The sequence below is a fragment of the Mustela lutreola genome, chromosome 4, assembly GCF_030435805.1.
Source record: "Mustela lutreola isolate mMusLut2 chromosome 4, mMusLut2.pri, whole genome shotgun sequence".
Lineage (NCBI taxonomy): Eukaryota > Metazoa > Chordata > Mammalia > Carnivora > Mustelidae > Mustela > Mustela lutreola.
Genome location: NC_081293.1, coordinates 142594041 through 142613058, shown reverse-complemented (window position 1 = coordinate 142613058; position 19018 = coordinate 142594041). Strand labels below are relative to the sequence as shown.

Genomic DNA, 19018 nt, shown 5'->3' with positions numbered 1-19018 from the left:
TGGTCAGGTATGGTCAGGGAACAGGACTGATTGAAGCAAAGTCCAAATGTACCTGCTGCCTGTTCTATGTACAATAAATTTTAACCCCAAGTGAACACTGGTTGGGGGCAGGAGGGTTACTCCTTTCAGAGAATTATTCCCTTGACTACAGAAAAATTCTGTGATGGGTATAACTGGTCTGTAATTTTAAAGAGCCAGCTTGGATAAAAAGTGAGGAACTTCTTTCCTGTAGCTTGTTTTAACCTACTACTGGTAAACCAGAAAGTCCCTGAAATTTTTTTCCTTATTAAAGCTTCCTATTCTGTTAATGGCTTTTGAACACATGGCCTGAATGAATGTCCATCCTTTTCCTAATTACTTGTAAAATGACCTTCCATTTAATGTTAGCTGGGAGATGTTATGTTTTAAATGTTTTGAGTTCTTCTGCAGTTTCACCAAGTGATAGTTCTGTTGTATGGGAGTTAAAACAAATTACCCTTAGCAAAAGAAACATTCCCCTGGATGTATTATCTAGCCAGCCAGATAGATTTGTTTGCTGATTAAAATGTGATTTGTTTTTTGTTATTATTGTCATTATGGTTTTGCTTTGTAAGAACACAGTTATTGGTTATCCTTCAGTATTGTGTTTCTTTACATTTTAGTCAAAACCAAATCTCCAGTTCTAACCTTAAAGCATCATATTGCTTTATAATTTCCTTCAAATATTTCTGATAGCTACTTTTCATGCAATATTTTCTTATTCTGTCTATATTCTCATATATTACCATACCTTGTAAGTCTTTAACCTAAGATTTATTTTCTTTTTCAAGTAATGTTAATGTTTAATCCCTAAAAAATGGAAAAAAAGGTAATTTAAAGGCATTCCCATTTTCTTATGTCAGGAACAAAAGATATCCAGTCTACATTTCCCTCATATTTTATTTTCCTAGATACCACAGTGTGAGAGAAATAAATTATACCAGATAAATTTGTAGAACCGAAAATCTCAAAGACTGGGAAATTAGAGTGGGAAAGCTAAAGATGACAACTTTATGGAATTGATAAAAGACCCCAAAATGTCATTAATATTTACATTCCCAAACATACTTGGAAACTTGCATGTTTTCTAATCTATCTACAGAGATAAAACCAGTTTTGTTTTGCTCTCTAAAGATAGCTGCTGGCTATAAATTCAGTTGGAATGTGATCTTGTTTGTAAAGTAGCCTTTTTGCTTCAATGATTTCTTATTTAAAAGACTCTCAAGACTTGGTCTTACTGATATTATATCTTTCATGAGGATTATCAGTCACTGTATACTGGATTTATTGAGGTAATTACTAGATTCACTCTTAGACACACATATGATGTCAGCCTTTTCGATAATGTAATAATTCTCCATAAATACACAGATCTGCTCTTGAAATGCATTATTAAAATATTGAACCATTGAAAAACAGAAGTAAAGTTAGATCTTATTATGACCCCAAAGTAATTCTTATTTAGGAGTGAAACTACTCTCTAATTGAACACTGAGAGGTCTTTTATATATATATGTATATATTTTTAAGATTTTATTTATTTATTAGACACAGAGATAGAGATCACAAATAGGCAGAGAGGCAGGCAGAGAGAGGGGGAAGCAGGCCCCCTGCTAAGCAGAGAGCCCGATGTGGGGCTTGATTCCAGGACCTAAGATCATGACCTGAGCGGAAGGCAGAGGCTTAACCCACTGAGCCACCCAGGCGCCCCTGGTCTTTTATATTTGGGGGGGGAAACCCCCCCAAATAATAAAATCTTATTTAAATACTAGTATATGTTTTATAAAAGCCAGTAGAAGTAATTAGGAATATTCAGTGTTGTGGAAGAAATCTTTAATGCCTTGAGGTTCTCTTCAGTACATGACTACCCAGTTTATAAAAGGTTACTCTAACTGTATGACAGAATTCATACTGTCCATTCACATGGAAATTATCACTCTCTGTTGGCTGATCAGGTTAGTCCTCAAGTTGTTGTTAGAGATGACTATTTAACTGATGGCCTTTTATGCAAGAAAACTGAGAAAAGTGTTTAACCTACATTACTTTTAGACTAAATAATCCTTTGTTTCCTGAAACAAATATTGCATATATCATCCATATAAAATGTACTTAAAAGAAAGAACAAGCTAAATATCTTTTATTTGCTTCTCCTCTTACAAAGTAAAGCTGCTTAAGTGGTAGATTCATTGTATTTCTTACTATTTACTTGGGTTACTGAGTTCTAAAAGGTCTCTGTATTAAAACTTAATACAATGAATATGTGACCTGCTTAAGTCAATTTTAAAGGAGAAGAAGTATTAAGTGCATTACATGGATGAAATATTTATTTTGAATTTATGTCTTCTAAAGATCATTTAAAAATCTTTAAAAAAAAACAATCCAGAATCAAAAAAATATAAATCTAAACAATGGCTTTAATGTTCCCTAAGAATAAAATCTTTAAGAAGGTTGAGATTCCCAAACAGATAAGATTATAAAGTTTTTAAAAGAAAAAAGTCATTGTAGGAAAAGTAAAATGACTTCCCTAAGATTAACCAGCTAGTTTCATGACAAGAGATTGTCTAGAATCTCAGTTTAAGAGTAATGTCCTTTCCTCTTCACTTCATTGACTGCGCCATAGAATGAAAGGTGCAAGTTGGTGGGAGGTGAGAGCAAGAAGAAGAGAAAAAAATTTCACATACATTGAATGGTATTTCTTACATAACAATTATGGCATATTCCAGTGCATGCAATTATTACTAAGTCATGCCCAACAAGGTAAGAGAGTCTTACTTGTCTCCAGCTAACATTATATGAATCATACAATATTAAGAGTATGATTATATTTCGTTTTTAGTAACCATCCAGTCTCAGTGAGGTGGTTCACAGTAAAAGAGAGCAAGATATCTCAGATATAAATGATTCATGAAAGCAATAAAATTTGATAATATGAGAAGAACCAAGTTGGCATTGCATTTTATATATGTAAAATATATGTAGTATATTATAAGTAAATATATTAATGCAATAATATTTAATATTAATAATATTAATATAGAAACATATTAATACAATATAATAACATATATATACATTCCTCCCAGGGTTTCAAATTCAATTCTAAATTATTCCATTGATGTCTAAAGCCAAGGGAAGAAATTAAGTAGTGGTATATGTATGGGAAGATATTTATCTTTAAAGGCATAGTAATGGGCCAGGCATATTACTCTCAAAGATGGAAGCTTTAGGAGTGAGAAATAAACATTAATAATCTAATATAGATTTATATATACTGTTGTGTTTTCATAATCTTCTCTGGAAGGGTTTAATCATCTTATATGTAATATTCATTATATTTATTGCCCAATGGAACTATTTGCTTATTACACTCCCAGATGGATCTGATAAATGATTCTCAAATTTTAGCTTGTATTAGAATCAGCTTTTTAAAGCAGAGATTGCTGCCTTCTCTCCTGCCCTCTCTTTAGTTTCTGTGTTTCTAGAGTGAGGCTCAAAAATGTGTATTTCCATCAGCTTCCCAATTGATGATAGTGATACTGTCTCAGGACCACATTCTGAGATTCATGGGTCTAGGGTATGTATTAAAAATCAATCTGTAAAATCGACCTTTTAGTTAGCAGCAGAATGAGTTAATGAGTATAAGTTATCTTTCATTAACACCTGTATTCTTTCTTTCCTTGCATGCACAGAAACAAGACATTCTTAACCAAGTAAGATATTTTCTTTTCTATTAAAATCTGTCTTTTCTCTCTTTATTCTGATGTGAGCTATGAATTTCTCATCCATGTCACTGACCTGTACCTCTGTACCATTAAGATTCGTATAAAATATTCAAGGCTATCTATAATCCTTATAATGTTATAACTGACTGGTATTTGTTCAAATCAGAGTCTTGAGTGGAGAAGCTAATATCTTAATGGACTCAGAGAGGGTCTAGAGGGTGGGATTTAGTTTTGTAGACTCTTGAATTTAATTTTCTAATATCATCAAAACATGATAAGACTCCAATAAAATAATTCATTTACTGAGAGTCTTTATTAATTTACAATAAGAGGTTTATAATTGCACGAGGATTTATAATTGATAGGGATTTCTTTGGGGGGTGGGGATTACACATCTATAGTGCTATTAGAATCTTTAAGGAAAATAGAACTGAAAAGCCACTGAGTTTTGCCTTCCGGGAAAAAGAGTAACCCATCTCTTGCTTCAGTCACTCTCTCCCCGTAAAGCCTATTCTGCAAAGCAAGTTTTGGGTCCATACTTCAGCTGGGTGCATAGAATTACAACACATTTTGGAAATCTCTGAATGGGTTTTTTTTTTTTTTTTATTATACTAGGAATATGACTTGTCAAAATGCACGAGATACTTAAAACTATAATATTGTCTCCCCAGGACAGTAGTGGATATATACTAGCTTTTTATTCATAAGTTTCTCTACGGTTTTAATGACAGCAGACTCTGTGATCTCATCCCCAACATGTTACAGTACAGTTGGTCACACCAGAAGGATCCTGATTGCCTTAGATACAGGTCCTACATATTATAATCTCCTAGGATGAGGCCAGACTGAAATGGCAACTCATGGACTGTGATGACTTTTACTAGTCTCTTTCAGAGGATGACACTTCCCTGATCTTATCCCTGACCTCTGGCAAACCTACCAGTTCCCCCAAAGACAGACTATGTGAGCTTTATGGTTTTAGGAGGCAATGCTTCAGAGTCAATGGCTGCTTTTATAAAGCAGAGGATTTAGCTATTAAAGAACATTTATTGAACACCTTGGTCAACAAACATGCCCTTCTGCATAACCTCCATCCCTACTAGAGGCTTTCTGGAAACTGGTGTCAAAATTTTGTCCTTCCAGAACCAAATTCAACCCTTCCCATTAAAGAAAGCATCTGGAAAGTATAACAGAGAAAACGAGGTCTTAGGAGTCCAACTGAACTGAGTTCAAATCCCACATCTGCCACAGATTAGCAGGTCATAAACAAGTTACTAGCCTCAGTTTGTTCAGCTGTGCAGCGAAAAGAATATTGGCCTTATTGAGTTGTTAAGAGGGTTAAATTCTGAAGTGTATATAAAATAATTAGCTCTGTGCCTGATGTATAGGCATTCTATTCATGTTTAAAGGTGGTGGCTGTTGATCACACTTGAGAGACCAACATGATTTCATACAAAAGTTCTAGAATATGCACGAAAAGTGAAAGTGGGAATATCTGAGATATACCACCAACCGATCCTGTCACCTTTATTTTCTGAGCCTCACTTTTCTCAACTATAAAGTGAGAAAATAGAACTCTGATGTCTTTCCAACTCTAAATTGATTTCCTTCTACCATGAGGTATGAGTGGAGGACATGAGATGTGATTTGTTTCCCCTGCCAAGCCTGGCCACAATCCAGAATGCTGTTCGGATACTAGAGATATTGTGTCTGTTGTATCTGTTCCTCCTCCCACAACTTCCTAAGTGCCAGGATGGTTAGTTAGCAAGGAATGGAAGTAACATGTTACCCAGTATTTCTGCTTCTCTTCTCTATGACTCCAATGCAAATTCAGTTCTTTTCCTCTTCTTATCAAACCTACAACCAGAGCACAGTTTTGAAAACAGACCACCATAATGAATAATAAAACACCCTCTATAATTCTGTGTTAATGACCTCTTATTAAGATTGTATTAATGATTGTTGAAATATAGTAACTTTCTTTTCAGTATGTGACATCAGTTAGAATGGAACCATGTAAAAAGTTTGAGAAAGTATTTACATAGATACTTAGCTTAATACATAGCTTAATTAGCTGCATTTTATCATAATTGCAACACATCACTTTGAATAGCTTCTTACAGGTATCTTGTAACCCCACTAAGGATCTAGTTTTGATACACCAAAAAATATACTATCTTGTATCTATGACAACATGAAGAATTTGATTATGGGCCATCTTCAATATTGTATCCTAAATTAAAAACTTAATGATTAGACTGTTTCAAGGGGCTACGTAATACCTGTCACAGTTGATATATTTCTCCCCTTACCTTCTATAATAAACACACGGAAATTCATTTCCTCCTACTCTAGTCTGCCCTTACTCCTATTCTGCTCTCCTGCCCCTCCTCACTGGCTTTTTAGAAATACCTCTGAAACAGGATCATTTTTATACCTCAGGGCTTTCGTACTACCTGCCCTTTTGTCTGTCTGAGATGGTCTTTCTCCAAATATGTGCAAAGCTATCTCCCTCATCCCCTTTAAATCTATATTCAAAGAATGGTTTATCATTTCCTGATTTTTAGATTTAAAACTACAAGCACCCCCCTCCCAAAATATATAAACATTTTCATCTTTTTTTCCCCCACAACACTTCATACTTTCAAACGTTGTACGTTTAGCCTACTTATTTTTCTATTTACTTGTTCCCTTTGTTAGAAGATAAGCCTCTGGTGGGAAAATTTTTGCATGGTCCAGTAGCATCTTTACCCCAACAGCTAGAACAGAGTCTAGTACAAAGTGGGTGTATAATGAACATTTGCTGAATATGAGAAAATCCCCATCCTGAAACCATCAGAATAAATTAATGATAAAGAGTGATGACATTTATTTTCATTCACTTTGAATCTACTTGGATGAATACTAGTGTTATTTTTTTAGTATTAGCAGGGATTTAAAAACAAAGGATCCAGATGGTCAGATATAATAATGAAAGGCATATAGAAATGTGTTTTGAATTTCTGCCAATTTGGCAGCAACATCTGAGCAGCTCCGTCAGTCTGAATTCTTTGCAGATTCTCTATGTTATCTCCCTAAATAGTCTGTGGCTGCTCCTTAAGGGGGGAAAAAAAAAAGAAGAAGCAGTTCTCAAAATTTTAAACCTTCTGTGGTATGTATGTCTCTGAGCTTATAGCCAATTTGATATTTGAACACTCATTCACTAAAGTCCAACCCAACTTCTTTCGTCAGTGTTTCTACTGATGTGCATATAAGTGATTTCATTCTTTTCAAGGGTTTCAATGTGTTCAAAACCAATTTTAATGATGTTACATGAGAGCAGTAGAAAACAAGATACTTAAATTGAGTGACATTCTACTGAATCATGAAAGAAGGAAAATATGTAGTTAGAGGACAGTGTCCACAGAAAGGTCTGATATGTTGGACAACATGGAATTTTAAAAGATTTGAAAATCTTTACCAATAAGAAAAGGAGATGGGATAACCAGAAAAGAGAGGGAAGAATAATTCTTCTCTGAATTGGAAACACTGAAATAGCTAATTTTTGGCTTTAAAGAAGTTTGAGTTTTATAACTTTGTTAGCTGTGTGTAATGATCGAAATGTAAGGGAGGGGAATTTTGCTCTCACCAACACTGTGAAGAAGCTTGAAGGAGGTTTATATCATCAGTAAAACTTAATAGATGACATCATCGCATAGAAAACTTCATTCTTATTTTGATGATAGACTTTTACTTTTTTAAGTAAAATGGCTGTTTATAAATGTTCACGTTTTAAAAGCGGGGTTTAGTCAATGCTGCCTGATATAAAACAATAATTGCAAAATGTCTAAAACACCAAAACTGCAGACTTGATTGAGGAAGATGTAGTGAATTTTCTGGTTTTCTGGACTAATAAAGAGGAAAGCAAATTAAGATAATAAAAAATCCATTAAACCTCAAACCAGGACTTCCTTTTATTATTTTATTATTTCATTTAGTTTACATGCTGTGCCTCCAGGGGCATGTTAAGTGCTTCATATTGATTTATTATTACATTTAGATGACAATCTTGAATGGTTGATCTTATATATCACTTTATATGGAAAAAAGTGAGGCTTAGAGCTGTGAGAGAATAAAACTAAACTGCTTTTGGCTTACTGAGCAAGGCAGGGGTGCAGCATTTAATTTTAGAAAGTTTTCCTGCAACTGAAAAAGAAGGACCAAGGAGTAATGCATTCCTTATTAACAGGGATGCTGTACATTTTTTTTTCTTTTTGATTGTGTATTTTTCTGGCTTTCATCATTTAATTATAGGCTCTAGTTTCAAAGAGATTCCATTTAGGTTATGTAAGGCTCTATAAAGAGCACACACTTGGGATGTGGCAGATTTTTTCTTTAAAAGAGCAGATAAATTCCTTGCCCCAAATCACTCAGGTGGATATGGAGATATTGGAATATGTTACAAAAATACTTTCTTCTCAAGTCCTTAATTTTCTTCTGTTTGTTGGTTGGTTGTTACTATTTTCTTTTCTTATCATGTTAAACTCTTGTCTTAAAATAGTTCTGTTGTAAAATGTAATCATATGCTAACAGAAGATCCAGAGAAAAACTGTGAACAATTCTAGTCCTTTGTTCATATCTTGTTACCAGCTTTCTAAAACAAATTATAATAGTAACCAAAAGGGATGAACCATGTAATGACTTGTTAAATGCATATAAAAACATTTGAGGTAATGTGGTTTTGAGACTTTCTCTTCAAAAATTGTTTGAAATTTCCAACAGACCAAGAAGCAGATGTTGTTATTCTTACCTGTAGATGGAGAAATTAAGGCACAGAGAGATTAATAAATTGCCCACCCTGACACAGCTTGGAAGTGTTGGATCTGAGAGTAGATCCAGGTAGTCCGACTTCAAAAGCATGTTCCTGTCATCTGTTGAGTTGGCAAACACAATGCTGACCACGGAAGGTTTCAGGCTAAGAAGCAAGAAGGAATATAAATAACCATGCTTCTAACCACAGTGTCTAGGAATATGTTTGTTACAGAAAGTTACCATATTTTCGTAGTAAAATTAACTCCTGGTGTCCCATGAGGCTTCACGCATTTGCGAACTGTCTGCCAAAGTTGGTCACTAATTCAGCTGAGCATGGATTACTTCTCTCGAGACAGGCATTGCCTAAGGAATCTTCTTAGTAAGAGTAGGTGTCTCCGCTCAAGAAAATGCATTTGGATACAGTGGTCTGACTGTTGGCCTTACCTGAGTCTTTTGAAATCTCAGTTTCATTCATGGTAGCAAATTGGTTTTCAGAAGTACTTCTGCTACCTGAGGCTATTCTTATGTTTTTATATTATTCATGGTTTTTAGTTATGTGGCTCACTCCACTAGTAGAATTTATAATGTTTTTGTGGTGGTGGTTATTTCTTATATATGGAAGAAAATGAAGCCTTTTTTACCGACACTGGTGTAAATGTCCAAAGTGCCTTTCGTGAATAAGCAAAGCAAGATTAAATGAGCTAAAAATGTCAGGATAAGGAATAGACAAGAGTTTTGCAACCATTAGTAAACAAAGTGAATTTTTTTGTTTTGTTTGTTGTTTTTGGTTGTTGGTTTTATTTTGGTTTTGGTTTGGTTTTTTTTATTGGCTTGAGATTCTATTAGGTTCAGAAGCATACATATTCTTTTTTTTTTTTTTTTTTTTTTAAGATTTCTATTTATTTATTTGACACACACAGAGAGAGAGAGCACAAGCAGGGGGAATGGCAGAGGGAGGACTCGACCCCAGGACCTTGGGATCATGAGCCGAAGGCAGATGCTTAACGACTGAGCCACCCAAGTGCCCCATAGTCTATATTCTTAATTGGCTCATGATCTAATCTACAAAAATGTACTTTCTCTAGTGATATCCCTGTATGTCACATTCCATTTTAGGTTTATTCAAAACAATGTTATAATAAAATTGGTCATTCTGTACCATCTTACCCCAGTATAATTGCATGGAACAAATAAATACTTTTTCTATCCAAAATAGCAGTTTAAAGAATTAATTTTATTCTCATCTGCCAGAAGTTTGATCAAAATTAAGAATGTCAGTCTGCCAAATTTAATTTTTGCTCTTTTTTTAGTTTCATCTAAGTTACACTGAACCGGGTAGGAAAAAAAAAATGCCCTTCAAGGGCTTCCTATGAGGCCCATTGACCTTGCACTTTTTTGATCTGGACAGGCGTGGCTTTATTCCAGCTTCTTCTCTGTAGGTCTCCTTGTCCTTTCAAATGGCCTACTGGATGGGACCCAACACAATGCTGCTGGCCTCTTCCATATGGTCTACATTGATTTCCCAGGAAGCCTTTATGCGTCATTGTCCCTACGGTCATGAGGGTGTTGGCCAAGCCCAGTACAGTACAGTACCATTTACTTGCCTTTGTCCCAAAGCATCTATACCCTTGTCCTCAATTTTCCCGGCAAGAGTCAGATCCTGGTCCACTGTCCTCTGCTCAGAGAAGGCAAGCTCTCCAGGTGGCTCCTGTGAAATCCTCTCCTTAACTGGAGGATAGAAGTGGTTCCCATCACTGTTTCCCTGAGTGGACATGAGCCTCTCAATGTAGTGATGGCTCTCTCCAAATAAATGTCTGGTTTTTTGCTGGTTTGTTTTTGTAGACCTGCAGCGAGTATGCGTGGGCAACGATCTTGAAATAGGTTTTTTTGAAAGTTTGCATGGGAAGTTTTAGAATTTCACTTTGGAATTTCATACCAATTGATGTTGGTGTTACGGTAAAGCTTTTACATTAACCCCTTTCTCCAGTTGTCGAGAACAAGATCCACCATTAGAGACAAGGAAAGGAGAAAAGAGAAGTTCTTGTATTTCAGAGTATTCATGCTGTGTTCATGACTCCGTGTCACATTACTTGCCCGATTGAGTTATAATACTAACACAGTGGGGTCGGGAATATTACTCCCAATTTACAGAAGAGGAAACTGAGTCTCAAAGAATAGATTTTTTTAAGGTGATACAGACAGTGTGGAGATAGAAACGTGTGACTGGAAAGCTGCTTGTTGCCCTGACACAGGTGAGGTGTATGTAAATGTCTGTACATGCGAGCTCCACCTATGACCTATGACCTCCGCCTATGACTGTGTTTCTCAGTTACCGTCCTTTTGTGGACTTGGATATAGAAATGTTTGAGTCATTTTTACTACTGTTGATTCTGAACTTAGAATGTAATCTTATCATTGGCTGAGTCTTATAATATGTATTTAATTTTTTCCCCCAGACAATAGATTTTGAAGGTTTTAAGCTATTTATGAAGACATTCCTGGAAGCAGAGCTTCCCGATGATTTCACAGCACACCTTTTCATGTCATTTAGCAACAAATGTCCTCATTCTAGTCCGGTGGGAAAAAGTAAGCCTGCTCTTCTTTCAGGAGGTAAGTCTAATTATGTACTTTAAAAATGTATATGTAGAGAAATGCCAGAGAAAGTTCTTCTGACTGAAAATAAATGACCCCAGGAAGTAATTAGGGTCCACACACATGCGAAGAGACAACACTGAATAAGGTAATTCTGTAATTACAAAAGAAAAAAATGTATATGTAGTAAAATCCTCAAAAGGAAATTCAGTTTCAAGTTCTCTACAAGAGAAGAGATGATTTGCTTAAGAAATATCTTTCTTTCAGGATTTATACTTTCATACTAAGATTGTGCAAAATATTTAAAGTGTCTCCAATATAGTAGTAGCTAAACATTAGGGAAAATATACGTTATCATTATCCATCACTTGTCATTCAAAGTCTTAGAAGTCTATGTTTAGGTAATAATTTTAAGAGAAACTTCCATCAAATATGGAAAAGTGCTTTTTGAAATGACTAGTTAAATATAGATAACTTTATACATGAAAATGTAGTCACAAAGCAGTTATGTGTAGGAAACATAATATTTATGTCACTTCTGTAAATTTCTAACATACTTTCAAAGAAAAGGCTTTTCTTTTTGGTAAGATTTTATTTATTTATTTGAGAGAGAGAGAGAGCATGAGAGGGGAAAGGGTCAGAGGGAGAAGCAGACTCCTTGCTGAGCAGGGAGCCCGATGTAGCACTCGATCCCAGGACCCCAGGATCATGACCCAAGCTGAAGGCAGTCTCTTAACCAACTGAGCCACCTAGGCACCCTGATAGAAGAGTTTTGATTTTTCTCTTAGACACTTTTTTAAAAAATTTAATATCACCATGGAGATGATTGGTTCTGTCATTATGTGTAGCTTTTCAGAGATGTCTAATGAATTAATATTTGTTGCTAATTGTGTCCACCTCCATCCAGTCAGGAGAACAAAAATCTCACTGTATTACTCTAGCGAATGTAAAATAGGTGGCTGGTTAAATAGTGGGGGAGGGTTGAAAAATCAAAGACAATTCCTACAGTAATGCAGAGGTAGAATCGCAGGAAGCATGTGCCACTCCTAGGTTGAAATAATCAAAACTCAGAAGTTTGAGGAAGGACTTCTTCGAACTGGAATGCTGGGTTCTGTGGGGAAGGTGTCACCTGGCAGGTCTCACTCTGGGACCTCTGTGGAGGGGATACTTCTGGGTTCCGTAGCTCAGGAGCTCAAGAGGAGCTTGCTGCCTGGCAGTTAGACCTCTTAGGAGCATCACAATGGTCTGTTCAGGATTGTGTAGCCAGGCTCACTGTGGCTTTCTCAATGTGGAAATAAGCTGGAGACGAGAGCCTGTTGCTCCTGGAAACGCGTCCTGGAGAGATCTAACAGGAAGTGAAGACAGACTAGCAGGAAGCAGCCGCTTCTCCTTCCTTCCGTGTCATGTCTCTCTAGTGCCTCCTCTTACTGCAATAGGAATCCAGCACGTAATGGGAGAAATGTGGTCTACAGCAGTGTTTCTCATACTTTTTGTGATCTCAGGATTTTTGGGGGTTCCTAAAATTATTTAGGACCCCAAAGAGCTTGGGTGTTATATCCTATTATATCCATACTAAAGATCAAACACTGTAAAAATAACAATCATCAACCTATTATGTTAACAGAGATAACATTTTTCTGAAAAATAACTTTAAAAACTAAAAACACTCATGGGAGGAGTGACATTGTTTGATATCCTTGAAAATCTCTTTGACCTGTGGCTTCCCATCTGCTTCCGTGTTTCTGTTGCTGTATCATATGTTACGCAGCCTCTTGAACAGTCTACTGCACACATACGAGAGAATGAGAGGAAAAAAGCAAACGGTACCTCAGAATTACCAATAATAATCATTTAGATCTTACAGATTCTCTGAAAGGGGCCTGGGGATTTCAGGGGAGACACTTGTCTGGAGACTTCCAGCTCTAGCTCCCGAAGTAGAATATCAAAGTGTGGATAACGGAATAGAAATTGTTTAATAATTGACACTAATAAATTAAAAAATGAAAACATCCAATTAAGAAATAGGTAGTTGAACCATAAACAAGGCTTAGGCAATTTGATGAGGACTCCATACTCCGAAGCTTTATGTTGTGCGGCTTCCATTTCTGTTCATGAAATAATGTATCTTTCCTAGAGCAATCACGTTTTGGTGCAAGCTGATTTAGTGTACACCTTCCACAGGATATATTTTGACCCTTTCAAAATATATAACTGAATACATTCATCATAATCCTTAACTACCCTTGAGTATTTTTAGTTCCTTAAATAATTCCCCTATATCATGCATTGAAAGGACTCACCCCACTTGTTTTTCTCTGAGTGAGTCTTATTCAGCCTCTTCTTACGGTGTGCTCTTGGAGCTTACCAGTGTTCTGGGCCGAGCATTTTAAAATGGGACAGTTCCTTACTTTGATCTAGAAATTAAAACTCCCTTGTTCTCCATTTCATGCTATAAATGAATTGCACATACCATAGACTGAATAAAATAACAAAATTGTCTCTTCTTTCATTTTCTATGAAGCAGTACTTTCTTGCATACGGAGAAAGAAGGGGGGCAGTTTTGGGGGTGTTGTCTGAATAATTGCATCAGACTTGGAGGGAAGAGAGGAGAGATTCTAATTAATTAGGTAGGTTTGTAAAAAATTAAAATCTCAAACCCTCTTGTCTTCAAATAGCATGTAGTAAGTATTACATATAAGATGCCAAAAATACAAGGAGTAGAAATCAAATCAAGTTCCAAAATGGAAAAAAAAAAAAAATTAAAGGGTAACAGCTTGTACTTCATTTGGGACAGCCACATATTCTGCACAGATCTACTTGAAAGGAATTGCAAGATGGGCTGTGTAGCTCTCATGCAGCAAAAAATAAACTGGAATTCCTTTTCAAAACTTGGTCTCCACATTGTAAAGCATTACGTGCATGGTGTCCTTTGTAGGACTGTTTTCAACCCCATATTCTTTCAAACTTACCTTTGATAGTAAAAGTTAAATGGTTTTTTTATGTTTAGAACCCTGCTTTGCCATGATCGAAGTTATCTACACAAGATGTAGTTAGGCTGAAAAATCACAAATAAATTTTGAATAGAAATGAGCTATAATCTGTTTTGTCGTCCCCCCTCCCCCGCTGAGAGTTTACTACATTTCATTACTACAGTACCAACAGGGATATGATAGTCATTCTTGACTCTGTATATCAACTAAACAATGGCTTCTCAATAAAAAACAAAACTAAATTGGGAAAAATGTTATTGTTGTTAGTTGAACAATATTCAAGTATTAGAGATATGGTAAATGTAAAACATTTAGTTTTTAATAGAATAACATTTTTAAATAGTTATAAAGAGGCATCAAAGGTGTATGTGTGTGTGTGTGTATAGTTGGTTTTTGTCAGAACTTGCAGTAGCTACTGATACATCTGGTAGTTTGTGTGGTGAATGATTTTTTGGGGGGAATATCTTGTTGCAGTGTAAGTGCCTCTTATCACCTACTTAAAATGGGAGATGATTCTTTCTGCCATTCCCAAGTTGGACTTTTAATTTTTTAAGAGATCCCTAATGCTCTATCTTTCCAGCTTTCTCATAACCTCTTCTGCTTCATTGTGAATGTCAGGTCCCTAATGCCTCACATGTTTGCCTGCCCAGTGACTAATTTCTGATTTTAACTTCATCCCCAAAATCTATCACCTGAACTACTCTCTTTGCAGAATGGATCAATCATCTCAAACCTTTGTTTTTTGGCAAGTGGCTCGTATACCCTTGACCATGAATCTATTTATGATTTCAAATTTCAGTCCCTGCAACTTGAACACTGAAAGTAACCAAAGAGATATTTCATAAATATGCAGATTGTTACCTCTACAAATTCTTAACATCCAATTTTAACATGACCTTAACACCTCTTCAGTTTTTAAAAAAATCCACCATAAAAACTATTTATTCTTGATACTGCCTCCTAGATCAGTTAGGCTAAAATTTTCGAACTTCCTTTAGTTTATTCAAATCTTTCCCCTCACTCTCAATAGGCTAATTTTTTTCATATCATACAAAAAATAGGCACTAACATAAAATGCCTCAATTATTCCCCATGCAACCCAGAACTGTTTCTTCAGCTCACAGAGAATATGTATTAACTATATTCCAGATGGAACTCTTCATTGGCTGTCCCATAAGGAATCGAACTAAATGTGTTTGAAAGTCAAATAATTATATTCTGCCCACACCTGCTTCTTCCTGTCTTGTCTCTTGGTGAATGGAACCCAAGTATCTATCACTTTTCCAATCCTAAAATCTTGGACTCTTCCAACCCTGTACTGCTTCATGCCTCATGTTTAGTTAATCACAAAATGCTCCCTTTTGCTCATTATAACTCCTGAAACATTCTGCCAGTGTCAGTATGATCCATCATTGCTTGTGTCATAGACGACCCATTAGCATGACTCCCAGCTGGGCCTGACTTCCCATCTCCATGTGCTTTCTCCCACTGAAGCCTGATTAGATTACTCTTGGGTTTCCAAGTCTTAGGCCTTCACTGTCACCTTGTGCACAGTTTTTAAAATTATTTTATTTTTCATGGGAACTTAAATCCTTGATATTTAAAGCAGATTAAAAAAGAGTTGCTTTGGTGAAGGAAAGGGGTGCAGGAGAGATGTACGTACAGGAAGTCCCAGTCCCTGGGAGACTCCCTTCCCCTGCTGCCTGCCCCCCACCACCCACCAACATGGCTTTAATGCCATTCCAAAGCCTGGCCATTGCAGTGTAGAAGATGATCAAATCCGAGTTTCATAGCAGTGAGCACAATGCCATGTAGCTTGTGGATCTGCCTGCAGTCCCAATTCTCTGTCTCTTGCCCGTTGCAGCCCAAACCCTTTAAATACCGAAGTGTTTGCTGTGACTTAAGTCTGCTGTGGTCCCTTATCTCACAGCCAAACCCAACTCCTTCAAGTCTCAGCGAATGTGTCCCTCTAATTACATGGCACATGCTGGGAGGGGACACTTGCAGTGGTCCCTGGGAGGCAAGGCTGGCACCATGGGAAAGGCACACCTTTTGCCTCTTGCCGAAGAGCCGTTGCCTCCTTCTCCCCGCAGCTCCCACCTAGACCAACTCTGCGCAGCAGCCCTGGGATGAACCCCCTTCAGCGAAGTGATCACCCTTAATGGTAGGTAGTAGTAACTTTTACTTTTGCCAAGAATATGGTCATTAAAAGAGAATGGAATTGATTTGTTAACTGGTTCAGACACTTAGACTGTATATTTCTGTTGGGCTCGACACGGTCTAAATGTTGACTCTATAACAATAAGTGTTCATTATTAGCTATAGGGTAGGACAAGTGTTTTTTGTTGTTGTTGTTATTAATAGTTTATACGGCAGAAAAAGAGGATTTCCTAGCACCCTTTAGATCAGATCATATACTTGGCCAGCTTTGACATTCAATTCTTTATCTTATTAATTCATTAATTCATGCATTCCACCATTCTTCTTCTTGTTGTTCTTTTTCTTCTCCTTCTTCTTCCCTTTCCCTCTTCCTTCTCCTCCTCTTCCTCCTTCTTCTTCTTTTTAAGAGGCATAGGGGAGGAGCAGAGAGAGGGGGAGAGAGAGACATGGGGTTCCATCTCAGAACCCTGGGATCATGACCTGAGCCAAAATCAAGAGTCAGACATTGAGCTGACTGAGCCACCCAAGTGCCCCTCCATCATCCTTGTTTTAAAAATACCTCATGTGCCGGGGCGCCTGGGTGGCTCAGTGGGTTAAGCCGCTGCCTTCAGCTCAGGTCATGATCCCAGGGTCCTGGGATCGAGTCCCACATCGGGCTCTCTGCTCGGCAGGGAGCCTGCTTCTTCCTCTCTCTCTTTCAGCCTGCCTCTCTGCCTACTTGTGATCTCTGTCTGTCAAATAAATAAATAAATAAAATCTTTAAAAAAAAAAAAAACCTCATGTGCCAGAAATTGCACCAGAAAACTGAGGCTCCTTTAGAGCCATGTGGAAAGATAGTCAATTAAGGGATCAGTTATATTACAATAAAATAAAAGTTGTCATCTACTTATCAATATCCTCTGACTGAGATTTTAATCATAAATTGAAATTACTTTAAGTAGAAGTAGGGACAGGTGCTTGTAGGAGAGGATGGAAGGGAGTTTCAAGAAGAGAGAACATGTACATTTCTACCCCAACTTAAAAAAAAAAAAATGCCCCATGAGAGGATAATGTGTGAACTGTAAGAAACTCAATATTATTTTATTCATAAATATGTATTTATTTTAGATTTTTATTTTTATTTATTATTATTATTATTTTTAGATTTTTAAATAAATTTTAAATCCAGCGTGGTTTCCATACAGTGTTTTATTAGTTTCAGGTGTGTAATACAGTGATTGAACTCTTCCGTCTCTGACTCCGTGCCCATCACTGAGAGCACACTCCTTAACGCCATCACCCATTTCACCCCTCCCTCCAGCCTCCTTGCCTCTGGTGACCACCAGTCCGTTCTCTAGAGTTAAGGGTTTTTCTCTTGGTTTGTCTCTCTCTCTCTCTCTCTCTTTCCTTTGCTCATTTATTTTGTTTCTTGAATCCTACATAGGAGTGAAATCATGTGGTATTTGTCTTTCTCTGACTGACTCATTTTGCTTAGCGTAATACTGTCTAGCTCCATCTATGTTGTTGCATTTGGCAAGATTTCATTCTTTCTTGTGGCTGAGTAATATTTTATCATTCACAAATATTTATTGATCACTTACAATGTGCCCACCCACACACACTGTTCGTATTTCAGTGAGGAGAATGTAATGACTTCCTTTCCTCTGTAGTCAGTTACATTTTACTAAATAAGTAAAAATGTACACAGGATGTCAGACGGTAAGGTAAGGAGTGCTGTTAGAATACATTGGTTAGATAGAAAGGACAAGGCAAAACTGAGGATGACGGAGCCCTGAATTTCTCGTGAATGACTAAAACTGGGATATGAGTCATAAGGAGATAATTTTTTAAAATATTTTATTATTATTATTATTTTATTTATTAGAAAGAGAGAGAGCATTAGTAGTGGGGAAAGGGCAGAGGGAATGGGATAAACAGACTCCCCGCAGAGCAAGGAGCCCAACACGGGGCACCTGGGGCATCTCAGAACCCTGAGATCATGATCTGAGCTGAAGGCAGATGCTTAACTGACTGAGCCAAACAGCAACCCCGAAGATAATTTTTCATGGCCTCAGATTAGATGGTGGTTGTGACTTTGGAAATATCAGCATGGCTAGAGGGAAGGTTGGAGGAGTGGTCCTGACAGGGTCAGGGTCCTAGGGCCTTAGGAGTTAGAAGAAGGTAGACTTGCTGAGTGCAGAGAGATCTGGGTCCATGCCTTGAATCCTGGGGCTGGGGCAGATGAAGGACTGGAAGAGAGTGGCTGGAGAAGAGGTCAAGGAGGGAGCCAAGGCGCCGTGGTGACTGGAGAGCTGTTACACAGTTTTAAACCAGTGGGGTGGACGCTGTCGTGATGAAGCATGAGGCTTGAAGGTACAGGATGAGTCAAGATATTTAAGATTGAGAATAATAACAGCCACCTCTGAAAGAGTTAAAGTACTTTATTTTTGGTCCCTCTCATTGCCCATCCAATATGGCAGTGGTTAATTGATTTATGCTATTAAGCCACAATATCGTTAATGAATGTAATTTTTTTTATGTTTTCAGTACAGCCAGAGAATCATACCGCAGATAATATTTTTAGTCAGAAAAGGAGAAAGAATTTCTTTTAGTCTATAAGGAAATTAATCAAATTAAGGACAGAAAATTATACAGTGAAAATGAGGTATTTGAACCTTTGGGAAAATGTTGTTTTGCCAAATGACCTTACTGGATGTTCTTGCCAAAAGACACACTTCATTAATTGTGCTGAGAAGAAATTATTAC

The 19018-nt window shown here is 36.9% G+C and overlaps 1 protein-coding gene across 7 annotated transcripts in view; it reads left to right on the top strand.

The window, feature by feature from the left end:
• DGKB (diacylglycerol kinase beta) overlaps window positions 1-19018 on the top strand; it is a 719270-nt gene that overhangs the window by 150092 nt on the left and 550160 nt on the right. For 4 of the 7 annotated variants that reach the window (XM_059171263.1, XM_059171260.1, XM_059171261.1 and 1 more), the window contains 2 exons: window positions 3708-3728; window positions 10988-11141. In XM_059171263.1, the coding sequence (XP_059027246.1) occupies window positions 3708-3728; window positions 10988-11141 (175 nt within the window). The remainder of the gene's footprint in view (window positions 1-3707; window positions 3729-10987; window positions 11142-19018) is intronic. The other 3 variants (XM_059171265.1, XM_059171262.1, XM_059171267.1) reach the window with 1 other exon arrangement.